At 34.2% G+C, this 18641-nt stretch overlaps 1 protein-coding gene across 7 annotated transcripts in view; it reads right to left on the bottom strand.

Moving 5' to 3' along the window:
* DROSHA (drosha ribonuclease III) overlaps nt 1–18641 on the bottom strand; it is a 112301-nt gene that overhangs the window by 18567 nt on the left and 75093 nt on the right. For all 7 annotated transcript variants that reach the window (XR_003569689.1, XM_027868870.1, XM_027868869.1 and 4 more), the window contains 7 exons: nt 15535–15594; nt 13162–13261; nt 9338–9440; nt 7175–7245; nt 2991–3035; nt 1407–1564; nt 296–401 (listed from right to left, as the gene is read on the bottom strand). Coding sequence is in view for 6 of the 7 variants with exons in the window: in XM_027868870.1 (XP_027724671.1) it covers nt 296–401; nt 1407–1564; nt 2991–3035; nt 7175–7245; nt 9338–9440; nt 13162–13261; nt 15535–15594 (643 nt within the window). In the remaining variant the exon portion in view is untranslated. The remainder of the gene's footprint in view (nt 1–295; nt 402–1406; nt 1565–2990; nt 3036–7174; nt 7246–9337; nt 9441–13161; nt 13262–15534; nt 15595–18641) is intronic.

The following is an 18641-nucleotide window of genomic DNA, read 5'->3' as shown; positions in this document are numbered from 1 at the left end:
TGGCACATGGTAAAGTGCTTAATAAATGTTAACTGACTTGATTTGACATTACTGAAAAATCTCATGATTCCCGAAACAAACAAAAAAAATCAAGGAAATATTCTATTGCATTAAAAAGACTGCTAATTGTGAAGTGTACAACTCACATATTAAAATTATCAAAATCTTATTAGAAGTTACTATAGCTAATGTTTAAGGCATTAATCAAATGGAGACTATGTCATTAGCTACTTTCTTAACTCTTATTTTCTGTCCTGTAGTTGCCTTACTCAGGAATGATTCATCACAAACTCACCGTTAAGTGACCTTCATGATGATCAGGAAAATGAATGAATAAGTACTCTGTAGCTACCAACTGCATTATGGAGTCACCCAGAAATTCCATTCTCTGATTATGGCCTCTGAAAAATGAAACATCACACAGAAAAGATCAACAAGCACTTGGGATGAAAATAAAGATAAGAGATAATTTAAGAGTAAAAATGTACCTGGTTTATTTTGAAGCATAAATTGATAGCTATTAATTAAAAGAAAACAATGTTCTAGAGTTTCCTAATTGAGGAAAGAATGCATTGTCTTTTTGTCTAGTAGTAGCTGACATTTGGAATGAAAATTTGTAAAAAACAAAACAAACCTATTCTAAAATTTAGCCAAATTCTAAAATATAGACCTGAAAATAATGCAGCTACAGTAAAAGTTCTTAATGTTTTCTGTGTCATAGACCCCTCACTGGCAATCTGGAGAAGCCTATGGATCCTTTCTGACAATAATTTTTAAAGGAATAAAATAAAACATACAGAATTACAAAAGAGGTCAGTTATAGTGAAATATAGTTATTAAAAAAAAAAAGTCACACAAGTTCACAGATCCCAGGTTAAGAACCCATCAGCTAAAGGAGATGATCACTTACCTGAGAAATACACAAGAATACAAATAAAAATTTGGGGTCAAAGTTAAAACGAAGAGTAATTAAGCATATTAATTTCTCAGTCAATCATTAGAATAGTTCTTAAAAATCTAGACTCTAGTTCAAAGTTAATACAGAAATCCATTAAAACAAATAAAACTTCACACTTGGAAGGGAGAATTACATACATAATTTAAAAAAGCACTCCAAAATCTACTTACTCCCTTTAAATATCTCAAATTCTGATGGCTGTACACTGATTTAGCCTTTAATGAAATTTCAGATATGTTCTACCCTTTTACTAAAAATGAACAAATCAGAAAACAAAAGTAAACTACATCAGACAGGACATTCAGATGGTAACAGTCTGATGCTGGTCAGTGAGCCTTATGGTGTAGTTTCTAATTTATTCAAAGGAAATATGGCAAAGGCTGAAGTCTACATTACCTTACTAGGCCAGCTAATGCTACTCTCAACTGAAATGCTACTTTCAACTCACAGAGTTAGATGATTAAATCCCACTGTTCTCAATGTAAATGCTCTTGCCAGAAGTCGAACATGAGTAAAAATGACTCCAATAGCTTCCTCAAACTCTGTAAGCTTCTGTAGTACTGGAGATGTTTCAATAAGTTGTCGATCAGTATTTGGCTCTTGTAGCTTCAGGAAAAAACAAAACAAAACAATATACATTATATAAATTGCAGAATATTAAAGTGTTTTGCTTGCTACTCAACCATCCCTACTGGTTCCAAAAAACAAAATCTTGTTTTAGAAAATTTGTATGTGTAAATCAAGCAGAAATATTTGAAATCGAAAAAATTTTTTTTAATTCTTCCCCACCATCCCTCAAATCCTTATTAAATAATAAGAATGAACAGATCTAGTATTTATAGAAGGTTCCACAATAGTATTTTCTAATTCTTTACCATATTACAGAACCAAGTATTGTACAAAGGGTATTCAAAATCCCAGGTGTTGTACTGGCCCTTCCAAGTAGGTAGGGTGCATAACTGCATCAATGCACTGGTCCAAGAGCAGCAGGAAGAGACCATGTGACTCGCCTTTAGTAACCACTCTAGGTCACTTTACTACTCTGGGCCTCAGTGTTCTCATTTATAAAATGAAGAAGTTTGACGTAAGGATCTCTAAAACTTCTCCCAACCCTGTCATTCTACAACTAACAAGCCTCTTTTTTAGTGACCAAATATACTCTGGAAAGTGAAAAAGCTTAGACCCAGATCACTCTAAAGAGTATTAGTATCTAGGATTCAGATAGAAATCAGTTCTGCCTATCAGTGAACCTTCACCATCTGATGAAGAGAAAATATAAAAATTAAAAATCAAGATTCAAGTTTTTGCCTAATCCACATCATGTTGGCATTATTCATCCTTTGTTAGTGAAATGTTTTTTCAAGTACTTTGAATTACTGACAGTTATTACAAAGTCTATGTGTGCGTGTGTGTACAAAATGAACAGGAGCTAGTTTCATGAAAAGTTTTACAATAATAACCAGCATTAATCCAGAATGCTTAAAAATTTTTAATTAGATTATGTGTGTACCAAAACAAAAACAAAAAAATCAAAACATCAAAGATTCTAAAAGTCGATGTAGGAAAGGTGTCCTTATTATAAACAATACCAGAATGTCCTACAGATCTCCAATAAAAGTCATTATACTACCTTATGATTTTAATTTAGCAATAATCTTTCAGTACCTTAAGTTAAAGACTTGAATTTCTCAGGTACAAATTAGGTAAAATTTAATCTCAAATTTGATTTACTTATTTTTCCATAAAACATATTTTCCTTATTCTCTTATCCTATATAGCAGGCAAACTGGCATCAAAAAGATGTTTTAATATCACCTTCCTGCCACTTTTCTACATAAAAAGTTATATTTGCCTTATGAAGAGGAGAAAAAGACACAGAATAGGTAATATGGTTAGCACTGTTCTATTCATCACTCAATTTCCAATACTGTCATGATAGGTGAATTTTATATCTTTGAGAGAATCTAAAGATAAAAATACCCCAAACCCAAAATAAAGCAAAACCACTAAATGAGGCTAAAGAATCACTTACTTGGAGTGGGTGTAGCGGATAATTAAGCCATACTTCCCGGAGGTCCTAAAAAATTGAGAGAAACTTTTAATGTTCAAAGGATTCATTTGATAAATTTCAGAATACTAAATAAAATGTCCTTATTAAAATATTGAACTATTTTAGATGCTGACGGTGATTACTGCAAATTCAAAATAGTGCCGGTAAACGAATTCTTTTTAAAGTATATTCACTAACTTAAACTGTCTTTAAGTGTCTCCAGTTATCTTGTCAAAAAAAAAAAACAAAAACAAAAACAAAAACAACCAATGAAATAAAAAAACCCCTAATACTGAAAAAGTTAATATAGTTGCTTAAGCTCTTTTTAAAAAAAAAATTATTTTTCTAACCTACATTTTGTAGAAAACTTAAAATGGCTATAGACAACTCTGTATCTCAATTTAAACCTTTTCATTTGCAGAACTCATTTGTAATTTTAGAAACCATATTAATAAGGGTATTGATAAGTTGGAAGGCGTCAAACAGAATAGGAAATGGCTTTGAGATCAAGCACTCTGTGGACTGATCTCTTGTTAAAAAAAAAAAAAATTTTTTTTTAGATAAGACAGGAAGTCAAAAAAATGTTGAAGATGGAGCTCGATCCCACAGAGCTGAGCCAGGAGTAATGGGTGGAAATCAGAGGGAGGTAGATTTAGGTTTGAGGCAAAGAATAATTTCCTAATAAGTAGTTAGCTCTAAAAAAGTAAAATAAGCTGACTTGGGAGATAGTGATTCTCCTCTCCCAAGAGGTCTTCAAGTAAATTGCCTCTTGTTGGGGAACCTTACTCAGGGATATGTTGGTTTAAATGATCTCTGAGATCACTTTCAATTTTACTATTTTCAGCAAAGTTTGAGTATTCCCAAGAGTGAGTCTATAGACACTCTACATGTATACTTTTTAAAGCAACATTGTGTCATTAATTTTCACTAAGTCTGCAGTCTCTTGACTGATTTCCTTGTCTTGTCTAATTTCTTCAATTCAACCTTCTTATAGTTGTCAAGATCATCTTAATACAGAGAAAATATTTTCAATGGTTTGCCTCTACCTTGAGGATAAAAGACAAACTAATTAAGCTGCCATTTAAGGGTCTAGTCCCAACCCACTTTTCCAACCTTATTTGATTCTACTCCTTTTATGAATAAAACATAGCAGCTAAACTAGACCATTCCAAGAGCACATTTTGCTTTCTCCTTCCTCTGGGTAATTGGAGGGCATCCTCCATCTCTAGAATGTACTCCACAACTCTATTTAAATTCAAGGTCCAGATCAGAAACCACCTCTTCCAAGACAACTTACTTGACCTCACCTTTCCCCCACTCCCAGTATTTCTTATAGTAATTTGTTTAGAACTACCTTTTGTGAACACATTTTACCTTGTATCATACTTATCTGTGATGGTCTTATTCTACCATTATACGCCTTAAATAAGGAATTGTGCCCTATTTTCATCTTTGAATCTCCTGCTTCAAGGACAATGTTCCTCACAAAATAATCACTTAGTGACAGTTTATTGAACCTGTCCTTTCATTCTAATTCTACTGTCACCACCATAAATAATCCAAACCTTCAATATCTCACAACTGGGTGACTTTAATAGCCACCTAACTGGCTTTTGTGCTCCTACTCTTTCTTCATTCTAATCTACCTTATACTTTCAGCTGATTAAAACTTCCCTAAAAATGATACTTCGTCATATCCTTCCTTTGCTCAAAAACCTTCAATGGTCCCAGGCAAGTCCTGTTCTCTAGATGAACATCAAATAATCAATTTCTATTTTTTCCCTGATATGCATTCTCCACTCCTGTCAAACCAGTGATGTCATTTCACTGCTCCCCAAATACTCCACACTCTTGTCTGCTTCTTATACTTTTTACACATGCTATTTTTCCTACTGGAAAGCTTTCTTTCCACCTATCCAAATTCTACCCTTGCCTTCAAGGTCCAGCTCATGACACCAATATTATTACTAGTATTAATTATATGGACCATTACTTTGGTCTACATTCATTTTTTCCTCCTTTTAAGTATTATACATAATGCTTTACCTAAACCACTAATCGAAGAATACATACATGCGAGACATCGGGATAGGTGTTGTGGAAGATAAAGACAAGAATGAGAAAAAAAGTCCCAGCTTTCATGGAGATCACAGACAACAATAGGAGACCCAAGGCATGTACACAAATAACTATAACAGGTGAGGAACTAAAAGTGTAAGGTTTGTTCAAAGAGAAAGATTACTTTTGACAGGGAAAAGGAGTAAGGAGAAGAGAGAAACAGAGAAAGTATATTTCATCGGAGATGGAATCTGAATAAAACTGAGGAAAAAGGAATTAAGAAGCCACAAGGAAATAGCAAACAGCCTAGTTTTTCTGGTGCATTGAGTATATAAAGAAAAGTAAGAGGTTCTAAGTTTAATGAGGTAGTCTGAGGCCAAATTATAAAAGGTGCTTAATTCTAGGCAAAGGAATTAGGTAATGGGAGCCATTGAACAATTCTGAGCAAGAGGATCACAAGACCAATATTAAACACTAATCTAAAAGTGATGTGAAAGATGGATGTGGAAGAAATGAAGATCACTTCTGAGGTTATTGAAATAAGTCTAGGTTAGAGGTTAAGAAGGTAACTACATTGAAAATAGACAGTAGGGGATGATTATAAGAGTTACTATGAAGGTAAGAATAATAGGATTTCACAACTGGTTGGCTATAGGAAGTAAGGAAAATGGATGGAGTCACCAAAAAATGGCTAAAGTTTCAAGCACAGGTTGACTTCGAGGATGGTTGTGCCACTCACAGAAATAAGAAATCAAAAGGGGGAACTATTTTTTTCTGGAGAGAAAAAATAATTAGTTTTAAGTGTAGATGTTAAATTTGAGGTGCTGGCAAGACAGAGATAGGGAAAAAAAGCATAAACCTGGAGCATGGGAGAAAGACTGGGCTGGAGACCGAGATCTGGACATCATTCAAGTAGCAGTGATAGTTGTAGCAATGGGAGTGGATGGCCTGTCAATAAAACATATAAAGAGAAGGGGAACCATGGAGAAGACTGCTAGGGATAAAGCAGTAGAGAACAGTCACAGAGAAGAAAGATAAAAGCAACTCTGAAGTGTCACAGACACAAAGAGAAGAAAGCCCAACTAAGTCTGAATGTCACAAAAAGCAAGCATGCAGTATACCTCTAAACACCTGGGCTCTGTTCAGTTTCACAAAAGACCTGCACTTAAAAAACAAAAACAAAAAACAAACACCTGGTCTTCAGTAACCCCATTTATAAAGCTGCAGTAAGATTGCTGGACACTGAAGGCAATATAAAAGTATAGTGTAATGACTGATATTAATAAAAAAAAGTTTCAAGATTGAAGAAAGTCATGAAACAGTTTCCTTCTGCAAAACAGAGACATGTTTAAAAATGTCTATGTTTTAAATGTTTATATATGTAGGAGGATGTGTGTTTCCTTCACAACATTTCCTAAAGGATGAAATATATGAACTACTACATAGATCTTGGGAAAAAAAGATCTATATATAAAAAGTGCAGGCTACTTTTTTATACTACTCATTTTTTTTTAAGTCTCAAATGTAACAGTAATGAAAAACACCAGTAAATATAAAGGGGTCATAAGGATTGAGAACACAAGCCTACTACACATTTTCTTTGTATAATGAAGACTATTATAATAAAATATAACTTATTTCAATATGAAGTATATCCTTAACTCTTTCTTTAAATGTCATGTTAATTCTTCAGTTTGATTATAAAAGAAATACACCTTTTACATCAAGAATTAAAGATCTCTCTAGCAATACGAAACTTCCAAATATAACAATTTGCTAACAAGACTACTTTAGAATCTAGTAAATGTCTCAAAACTAAAAATTCTTCATTCTCTCATCTTGTCATGCAAAGCAATGAAATAACTACCTTTAACACAGGGTAAGACTCTGTGCTTAAAAAAGACTCAATGCTTAAAACTTAAAGATTTATATTGAAATCAGAATGATCTGATTTCCTTTAACTCTATATTAAATATGTATTAAAACAAACATCTTATTTAGTTGACCCCATACTCACTAAAATATAAAAAGTTTTACTGAAATTAAAATCTTATGAAAAGGGACAATTAGGAAGAAAGAAAAAAGCCAAATGATTCAAGTTAAAATACCTTGTCATTAAAGAGCAAGCGCCCAAATAACTGTTTAGCTTCTTCAAGGCTTCCCTCCAAGTAAACAGCTCCTACATGACAGGAACATGTGGAAAGGAAGAGTTGTATTAATTCAGAGAAAATTAGAAATTCCTGTAAGCTCTAGCCTACTGCCAAAAGGAAACCTCCCCCCGCAACACACACACTTCATTCCTACAGCACCTTGATAGAAGTGATTATTTACAAAAAAAAGTTTTCCCTCTAAGTAATATTTTATACTACAAAACTGACCTAAATGCAAAATAAAACTTTCTTTTAAAAAGTATTAAAATTGGGCAAAACAAGAAGATGGAAGAAGTACAAAATTTCATGAAGCGATGATGTATTTGAATCTTGTAAAAGGAACTGCAAGAGCATCAGCTTTAAAAATATAACCTCTTGCTTCTCATTTTAATGTACACTTCAGAGAAAAGGTGTGCATCTAAGATAAATCAAATGAAAGATTAAGTAAAAAACAAAACAAAAGGCTACAACAAATACATTAGGAATCATCAAGTTATGGCTAACTTTTTTTCAATTTGAAAGAACTAAATGATAATAATGATAGCTAATTTTACACTTCACTTTAATATTTGCAAAACACTTTACCTATATTACTTCACTTAAATCGTCACAACAACCTGTGAGGTAGATGTTATTATCCCCATTTGGTAGATGAGGAAACTTAGGCTGACAAAGGGTAAAATGACTTTCCTAGTAGGTGTCTGACGCAAAGTATCAAGTTTTTTTTTTGAATTTATAGCTTGAGGTGAGTCAGAGGCTGACGAACATGAGCCTGGGCTCGGGCACAATTCTGCTGTTCAACATAAACTGGACGAGAAAAGTTGTAAGTGCAGGAGTTCATATCTATACAGTAACTATTAAGCAAAGCGTTCACACTAAACATTAAACAGAATTAAGGTGATTACTACTATTTCTAGAATACTTACATCTTATTTCAAGGATCTGTGATTTAATCAGTGTGAGTGCTCCCTCTACTGACAAGGATCAAAAAGTCTTTGTGGTTTAAAATGCTTTAAAGAATAGTCTTTATGAATTGTTACGGCTGAAAAAAATTCATCATCGAGTGGCTACCCTTCTGGTGATGAATTTTTTCTAATTTAGCTAGGCTGGACCTCAGACAGAGTTTGTGGTCAGGTTTATACCTTAAGCTTTTCCAGCTTTGTAGTAAAAGCCATTTTAAAATTGGCAGTCCTGTTCAAGCTGGCAATGCCGACCAGAAGATATAGTCCTTGGCATACTACAATAAAGTGTCTGAGCAGCATTGTGGTGGAAAACACAGACTATCAAACATTAATCTGTTTTCCAAGGGAGTAAGTAATAAAAATGAGAACATAAGTACCAAAACCTTTGAAATGTGGTCATATACACTTGATAGTTGTCTTATAATTTTCCAATTTCCCATTTAATGAAGTACAAAAGATAATTTGATTTTTAAATATTTCAAAGCTTTCCTCATCTATTTTAGCATTAATAATCTGAAAGCATTAGATAATCACTGATTAATTGGAATTCACGTTTTCCTGTAACTAAGGCCAATTTTATTCTGCTTATGTGAACAGTAGCTTCCTTATTGTCCATCTACAGATTTTCAGACTGAGAACTTTTAAAGCCCTCCACAACTTTTTCAGTCTTATTTCATATTATTCCCTTCCACATACCTTCTGTTCAGGTTGAACTGGCCTGCTAGCTATTTCCCATAAATTACTTCCAACTTCTACATCTGTCCCTTTGCACAGGTTGTCCTCCATGTCTAAAATTCACTTCTTCATCTCTACCCACTACTTAAGGATTTTTAGAATCTCTCTCAAACTCCTATTGTTGTTGAAATTCTCAGATTTTTTTTTTAAATTATTTGGGCTGTACTTTGTATTCACATCTCTCATATCTTTCTTCCCCTCCTCACCCCACTCAAAGAGAGTGAAAGCTCCTTGAAGACAAGACTAATTCATTATTATCTTTGTATTCTCACAGCCAAACAGTTCCTTGCTAATAGTATGCATTTAATAAATATCTGAATGGAATTAGATTCAATTCCATTCAATTAAGCATTTTATATCTGAAAATGTATCTATGAACCACAACTTTGCAAGAAATAGCCTGATTTGTAATAAGAGACATTACCTATTAAGGCCTCAAAACAATTAGCCATGGCATGGCGAAGATCTGATTCTCTACAGAGGTCAGGTCCGTGAGCATAAAGCATGAATCGGTCCAGTTCAAGTTTCTATAAATATCAAAATAATGTAAAAGAAGAACAAATAAAAAAATAAAATCAAGCAAAATCCATTATAACAATCTGACACTTACAAAGTATCATTTCAAAGTATTATAAAATTTGTCACTTAACAGCGACTATAGTCAGGTCGGTGCTACTGATGTATAAGGTCTTTTTTGAATATGAGTCAGTCCTGAACGTCTTTCTCATGTAGGCTATCAAACCCAAGAGGAAGTATGGGAACCATATCTAACCAGGAACACCTCAGAAAATGGAACAGAACTACTGGGAGCAAATTAAACCTTTAGGATGTCATAGGATTTTAGAGTCAGAAGAGACCTCAGAGGCCTCAGGAAGCTTAAGTGTCTTACCCAAGGTCACAGAGTTAGTACATGTGAGAGGTGGGATTTGAAGCCATGTCCCTCTGACTCTCTAGCCAGAGTTTCATCCCTTATATCATGGTGCCCAGAACTCAACCAATTACTTCCACAACACCCATGCTGAACCACAAATGGCAAATTTAACATGGAATCCTTGAAGACCCTAGCCAACCCCTGCCCCAAAGTGTTCTTGGGGCCACAAAATCATTCTGAGATTCAAAAGGTCTATTCTCTTCTTTTCTCAAGCATGTGGTGCTGACGGCCTCTATGTTGAACTAAAGGGGAATGATGTATTCAATGTTAGGTTGTACCCATTGGAATACTTCAAAATGTTCTTTTCAAAACATCAGCTCTAGAATTAGGACTTTGGAGATCCTTCATTATGCAGATGAAGAAACTGTGACCCAACAAGATTAGGTAACTTGTCCAAGATCATATGGAAGACCTTGGCAGAAAACAGCAAAACCACAAACCCAAATCTTACCTTGTTGGCTTCCCTCAGATTCAAAGTAGCATTTTTTTTTTATTAGACCAAAAGTCACAAATCTTTCCATGATAAGTGAAAGGAACAAATACTACAATTCTAAATTTTAATATTCTATGCCTCACTATTACATAACCTACTTTAAAAACTAAGTTACATAATAATGTTGTTAAACAGCCTCTTCTAGTTTTTAAAAATAAAAGTTAGAATAAAACATTTATTAAGTGCTGAATTAGTACAGAGAGATATGCCGGGTACCTGGTGTCCTATGCAGTTGATACTACGTAAGTATTTGTTAAGAGAGGTAATATGGCATAATCGATAGAGCTGGCAGTCCTGCCTGTGCTATACATTAACTGTCTGACTCCAGCTAAGACACTTAACCTTTCACTGCTCCCTAGAAACTATCTAAGACTATGTTATAAAACACATGTGATCTGGAGCTTCTTTTATACCAATGATATCACAGGATCTGTCCAAAAGAATAAAAAATAAAAACAAAGTGTCTACTGAAGAAGGGGCAAGTCACTAGCTTTTGAACCACCTGCACATAATACGACCTACCTTAGTAATTCCCAGAGTAAGCGATACTAAATTCTTGGAAATTACCATAGGAATGGTGATAAGTTGAAAGGAAGTAGAGGTAATGGCAATAAGAAGTGCACACTGCTATACTGTTTTAACTCTAGTGATTTCTTAATATCCTAGCTCACATTTTCATATGAAAATTATCACCTAGAAATGCAGCCACATGAAATAAACCCATTTTTGCCACTTCCAGAAAATAAAACCTAATTCTAGCATGTCATGGGCTGCACTATATAATTTATTCTCCACTTCACAGTAGGGAATGTTTGCCAGCTCCTCCTGAGTAATACTTGGGAGAAGTGGACTTACTGTTATGTGAGGCTCATGAATTTCCTCACTTATGAACACATTCTTCCCTCCAATTTGATTTTTCCTTCCTTTTTTTACCCCAGGAGGAAAGATTTATGTATTATAAAATTATGTCTGAATTAATAATGGCTTTCCTCTACTGTATATCAAAATTGCAACACCTAATAATTTTCCCTCCTACATTTAAGAGGTAGGCATATAGAAAGAAACATAATTCAGAGATATACGTTCAGAAATTGGTTTCAATACTTTTGGAAAGTGATGTTTTTTCACAATGCACAATTATGTACAGACAGATTCTCTCTAAAGGGATCACCACCTACTCAGTTAAACTATGGCAAACATGGAGCAGGTGGACTTCAGAAAAAATGGCAGAGTACAAAATTCTCAATGACAGAACTATTTAGTAATTGGAAAAAATGAGGTCTACACCTGAAAATCAATAGAACTAAATAAATAATGAAGATTAAAGGGATTAGTTGCTATGATAGTCTTTGCTTTAATAGCAATGGCAAAGATCTATATAAGACATAAGTCAAACAAAACTCAAGGGTCCATCGACACCAGAGTCTAATGCTTTATTATATGAAATGAGGTAATATTTGTAAAATGCATGCTATCATACCTAATATAGAAGACGTTTATTTACTTCAAATAACAAATTCCCATTTTCAAGATGTTAAATGTTTATCTAATGTATCTAAAAGTTTAATATATCATATGTTTCACATAATCAAAAAATAAAACAAAGATCTAAGTTATAAATATAGTTTCCTCTGACCTGGAAAGAACAAGATCGGCTACTTTCATTTTCAATTTCTATTTCCCAGACTGTAGCACCTATCAACAATATCACAGTCAGAATGGAAACTTCATGCTTTAAGTGGTTTTGGACAACATTTACTGTACTACAGAACAGTTTCAATTTTTATGTTAAGCTAGTTTCCCATTCTTTGTCAACATTTCCTCAATAAATAACTGAAGAACAATTAAAAAATAGCTGCATATTAATGACAAATAAAGGAGATATATGTAAAATATCAGAAAACATTTGACAAATCTTTCTATTAAAAATTAAACTTTTAACACAGAGATCATCAAAAAAGTAAAAGCATTTGTCGTCACACTGCTGTTTCTTCTATTTGGCCTTAAGGCAGTAGCCCAAGTTTATAAGTAAGGATGTCTGCAGCACCAGACTTGGGATTTTTTGGAAGATCAAATAAGAAAATGTACATTAAGAAGTGAGTGAACTTTTAAGTACTGTATGTGGCACTTGTTAGTCCTGCTGTTATTCCTAGTAAAAATAACTTAAAAACAAGAATGAAATAAAGCACTGAGCCTCTATGCCATAATATCATGGAAAAGAATAAGTAATGCTTTGGCCAAGTCAAAATAAAAAAAATCATAGTAGCCCACCATTAAGAATTAGATATTTTGTATCAAATTTTAACCTTCTAGGAATAGTGTGTTAAAAAACCCCACCAAGAAATTAACATAAAAATAAAGAAAAATGAATGGAAGTATTTACTCTTTTTCTAAAGCCAATAATCTGCTTATAACAGTAAAAAGTAAATGTAATAGAAACAATAAAGTAAGCTGTACGTAATACTCAATTTCTCCTGCACTTTTCTCAAGTTTCTATATCCCAAATGCTTAACTCTCTGACTACGTACATCTGTTCAATTATTTCCTCATCTTTTATTAAGTCAACTCACTGTGGAATTCATTAGCTGGTAGCCGAACTCACAAAGTTGCTCAGAAAAGGACACAACTCCAATAAGAGCTGAAACTTCGTTCTGGACTGCAAATTGCTAGTTCCCCCAAAGAACTTGAAAAAGGCCAAAAGAATTGCTGAAGAACTAATGACTGAGTTTCTTTTACTCAAATGCAAAACCAGCAACAGACTGAAGAAAAAAGTATGATAGACATCACTGTAAAGGGAACTTAACGCTTTAAGCATTTTACATACCTTTGCTAACATAGCAAGATGTTGGTTCTGAACAATAGCGGTGCGATAGGTTGCTAATCCTCCTTCTTCTAGGCTAGGAAACAGGTAGTAGAGATGGACACTGGAAAAATATATATGTATACATATCATATATAAGATAAATACATTTCATAGATTTTATAGATTTCTAGTTGTTGCTTTAATTCACAAGGACCTAAATATAATATTTGGGTGTAACTTTTAGGAGAAAAATGTTTTAGGAATGTGTCTCATAATGATTATTAAACAGAAAATGACAGACTCACTGGTAAACACACAAAAAAAGGACCATTCACATTAAAGGCTTCGGAAAAACATTGGCCTGAAAAATCCCACTCACCATACTTTTCAGAGTGACAACTCCATTTGTGATAGCTCTACTGACAGGAAAGCTAGATCTCACACAAGTCTCCAATGTAAGGTGACTATGGAGCTATTCCAAATCCCTGCATTAAGATAGAAGCAGGACTAGGCTTTGGGATTGGCTAGAATAAGAAAATGGAATGATGGGGGGGAAAACCCAAACCATGAGCTATTATAATTTTTTATGTTTCCTAAATTTCTAAGGAATTTTTCAAGCCCTCGTCATCAATTATTTGTCCACTGGGACTTGAATGAAACTTCTTCATACCTTGGAGTGGCAGGGGTATATGTGAAGAGAGCTTAGTATGGGCCAAAGAGCAGTAGGGGGTGACTTTAAAAGACATTATATTCAACTTTTTCTTCTTCTTCTTCTTGGAGGGGCTCAATGATTTCAATAGTAATGTAGATGCCAGGGAGGAAACTTCTTTACCAATGCAGGTTAGCCCCTATACTGTAACTTGTCTTAGAACAGTGGTTCTCAAAGTATAGTCTCAGAATAATTAGGAGTTCCTGAGGCTCTTTCAAGTGGTTCCAGGAGGTCAAAACTATTTCCATAATGAGATATATTGATTTTTTGTATTGATTTCTAATATAGTAAATATCAATGGATATAACCAATGTGAACAAAAGTTCTGGGATGGGGGGGAGAGAGGGGGAAAGGGTCCTCAATAAAATTTAAGAGTATAAAGGGGTCTTGGGATCAAAAAGTTTGAGAACTGATGTATTAGAAGAATTATCTTGGGCACTGAGAGGATAAGTAACTCCTTCAGGGTTATACAATCATTATCTGCAAGAGGCAGAACTTAAGCCCAGATCTTTGACTCTAAACACTATGTATTTTTATAAAGTACTTACCATCAATGAACTTTAGAAAGCGAAAGGAAAACCCTTTCCTTTCCCCCCATAGAAGTTTATAAAATATTTTGTGGCAATAAAGTTGTATTTATATGTTTAAAATACAAAGACTTTTTTAAGACAAATAATTTTAAAGTGCTCCATTTAAAAGAATTACTCGAAATTCTCCAACAGGAATAAATTTTGGAAAAGTATCCCTACCATATGTGGTATAAATGCTGCATTACGTACAGTGAAATGTGTATTTGTTTTTACTTATAAACTATATGACAAATAGCAGTGATAAATGCAAAGGGCAGCTAGGTGGCACAGTGGATAGAGTGCCAGGCCTGGAATACTCATCTTCCTGAGTTCAAATCTGGTCTCAGACACTTCTCAACTATGTGACCCTGGGCAAATCACTCATTTAACCCTGTATGCCTCAGTTTCCTCATCTGTAAAATGAGCTGGAAAAAGAAATGGCAAGCCACTTTGGTATCTTTGCCAAGCAAATCCCAAATTGGAGTCACAAAGAGTCAGACACAAATGAAACGAGTTACCAGCAACAACAATTTATCATCCATACTATTTGTTTATATGATATACCACTATATTCTGTTAATCAGTTATATTAGCTGTTCAGTCGTGGCTAATTTTTTCCTTTGCATTTTCTTTCCATACTAAACATTTTCAAATATTCAGAATAAGCCTTCTTTAAAAAAAGAGAAATAGCACTTTGCCACTCATAATCATTTATCCATATTTCCCTTATAACTGGAAGGGTAGGAGTTGATAATGAAGATAAATCAGAGAAAAAAACTGCACTTAAAAATATCTCTTCCTCTACAAATTAAATCTAAGCTTGAAGACACCTAGTCCAAGACAAGCTAATGTCTTCCAGTTGTGAGGAACTTTAATAAGAATCTGACAGAACAGACATAGCCTTTTATCTTATAATTTTTATTATACCATCAGTGACAGTGAGGTACTAAGGCAATTAGCAGGAGAGGTGCTGCTTTTTAGCTTCACTGAAGATAGAAAAGACTAAACTGTCAAAACTTGCTATTTTATTTCATTAAACTAATTGCAAAGAAGGCAATGTATGAGATGAGTACTTGGAAACAGAACTAATGGGAAACAAGAGAAAAGGACACTCACCTAGTTAGAAATTCAACAACAGCATCACCCAGGAATTCCAAACGTTCATTGTGGTTAATCCTGTACAGAGAGGATCATTTAAAGTAGCATGTATGTGCATACCTATGTATAAATGTATATGTATAATATGTATGCTTAAAGAAAAGAAATATAGGATTTAGTTCTTAGATAAGAAAATACTCCTACTTGGCTATTTCTCAAAGACGCAATGTGATTAAACAGCTATTCTCAGCACTGAGTCCTAAGATACTCTTCTTTTAGAAGGGAGTATATGGAATACAATAACAATATTCTGGCATAGTGAAGGTTTAATTTCATCTTCTTATCATCTGGAACAGTTTTCCTTACTTGTGAACATTCCTAGAAAATAGAACTTAAAGGCCTTATCAACTTAAGACAGATGGCGTGGTACAGTGGACAGAGAATTTTATCTGTAGTCTAAGGCCCTGAATTCATATCTTTATAACCTGTGTGACAGGGGACAAGTGTTTATCCTCCCTAGGCCTTTGTAAAATGAGAAGGTTGGCTTAAATGATCTGTAAGGTACCTTCCAGCTCTAAATCGAAGATCCTATGACCCAACTGAGAATAAATCTTTTCACCTAGAAGACTAAAGGTATACTTTGATCCATTACACATGCTAAGAACGACTATGATCACATCCTCAGAAGGATCCTGGCAGTCACCTTTCTGCTAAAATATAGTTTTATAAAAAATAGTTCCTGGAAGCTTAGAAAGTAGACCATCTTTTCATGCTTGCAAAATGTTATAGTCATAGAATGTTTCCCTGATTAAGTAGACATCAAATAAAGCATAGAAATGACCAACAATATCATATGAGCAAAAGCATGTTAAACTATAAGTCATTGTAATAATTTAAAATAATAAAATTGATTTTAAAATTCAATCAAATGGGCACAAATACACTGTCTACATTAAACAAGAGACCTGATGATTATTCAGTATGTGTACAAAGCATATTAAAAACTATAACATATTAAAAACTAACTCTACCATATCATATATTTGACTAAAAACAGCAATAGCTGCTATACTTAGGCTGTTTGAGGATAGGAACTATTTCATTTTTGCCTTTTAAAACACCAGCACTTAGTACAGTGCATGACACACAGTAGGCTCTTATAATGTTTATTAATTATGTATTAGTATAATAATGCTTATTAATTGCTTATATTTCAGAAATACTTTATGGCTACAAAGAACTTTCATAGACACCATCTCATTTGATCCTAACAACTACTCTACAAAGTAAGGAAAATAACAAGGAAGCTATTGTTGTTACTTTATAGGTGAGAAAACTAAGATCTTAAAGATCAAAAGGATGCCTCAAGGTCACAAAGTTAGGAAATGGTAGGGTTAGGGGTGGACATAGGACTTATCCAGTGCTCTTTTCACTTTAACAGGATAACTTTACAAGTAATATAGCCCTGAAATTAATTTCATTGTCAATAATTCTGCTTTTCTACTTAGAATTTAGATGGTATTTAGGGAATGATGTAGAATATCCTGTTCTTCAAAAGCAGTATGGTTTAGTGGACAAAATTCCAGTCTTAGAAATAGGAATCACCTGTGTGACCTTTAGCAAGTTACTTAACCTCTCTGAGATTCAGTTTTTTTTCATCTTTAAAAGGTGGGCATTAAGAGGCAGGTAGGTGGCACAGGATAGAGCACCGGCCCTGATGTCAGAGGACCTGAGTTCAAATCTGGCCTCAGACCAAACACTTGACACTTACTAGCTGTGTGACCCTGGGCAAGTCACTTAACCCCAATTGCCTTAAAGAAAAAAAAAAAAAAAGGTGGGCATTGAACTAGATGACCATTAAAGTCCCTTCCAGCTCTAAATCTAGGATCCCATAGAATCTAAACTTCCTATTCAAGAAAATCTGAGTACCTTCTTTGTTCCATTTAGAATTCGGGTTATTCCTCTCAAACAAAAACAAAAACAAAAAAAGGATGTTCTTTCCTTTTTTTTTTACATTAGTTGATAACACTAGTATATAAGTCAATGTGCCAATGTTCTGAAACAGTAAAAGGTAAAAGATGAATAGATACAGCAGATTCTTTATTACAGTTGTTTCTTAGCTCTCTCTGATTCTCCTAGGGGATGGATTAAAACTAAAGGAAGAAAAAAATCTGGAGGCTGATGGCACACCCCTGGCATGTCAAACCTCTACTATGGCAAAGACCCAGTTGCTATTTCCCCAGTCTCACTCAATAGACATCTGAAATGAAGTCTAGCTGGAGAATGGAAGTCATGGTGGATCTCTTTTAGGCTAAGGTACTCTGAGCTGCCTATTTAAAAGATGGTGTTTCACAGGAACTATAGCGAAGCCTGCTCATTTCAGAGATCAGTTCCCATTACTACAAAGTTGGCCCTTGCCTTAACAGCCCCCTTCAACTTCCCTGCCTTGACCCATCTTTTTGAACATGTGACTACCTGCCCCTTATGCTCCCTGTCTGACTTCTTCACTTCAAAGAGGAGTTAAGCCTGACCATCTTCCCCAGCTCCTGACCTATCTTCACTCTGCCTAAATTACAAATTCCTCCAGGGCTGAGACTATGTTTTTATCTCTTTCATACTCTCCACACTGGCTAAGACTGCAAGCACTTAACAAGCCCTCATTAATTACTTGTTGAATGAATGAGGAATCCAGGCTACCAGTAAATGTAGAGATAATAGTTCATTCCCCCCCCCCATCATTGCACATTTCTTATCTGTAGCAAACCTATCACTTCCATTTTTTTAATTTCAAGGAAAAATAATTTTAATAAGAAAAAATGTTCTGATGGTTCTAAATGAGACCTTTTTTGAACATTTTAAGTAAGACCAAGAAAAGAAGATATCTAAAAATGCCTTTGGGAAAAAACCTCAGGGCTCACAGAAACGCCTCAGAAATGTGTTTTAGCAGAAATTCCTATAAGCTCCTTACCATCTTTTTTGTCTTATTAAATAAAACAGAAGAAACATCTTCTAAGGTAGAATGGAAAGATTGCTGCCCCGGAAATCAGAATATCTGGGTTCAAACCCTACCTCTGACACTCTCCATGTGACTTTGAGCAAGCCACAATCTCCTCGGATCTCAGTTT

This window comes from Vombatus ursinus, unplaced genomic scaffold (assembly GCF_900497805.2).
Source record: "Vombatus ursinus unplaced genomic scaffold, bare-nosed wombat genome assembly UNPS02014791.1, whole genome shotgun sequence".
Taxonomy (NCBI): Eukaryota; Metazoa; Chordata; class Mammalia; order Diprotodontia; family Vombatidae; genus Vombatus; species Vombatus ursinus.
The sequence above is the reverse complement of the archived record's forward strand: the minus strand, read 5'-3'. Positions and strand labels throughout refer to the sequence as shown.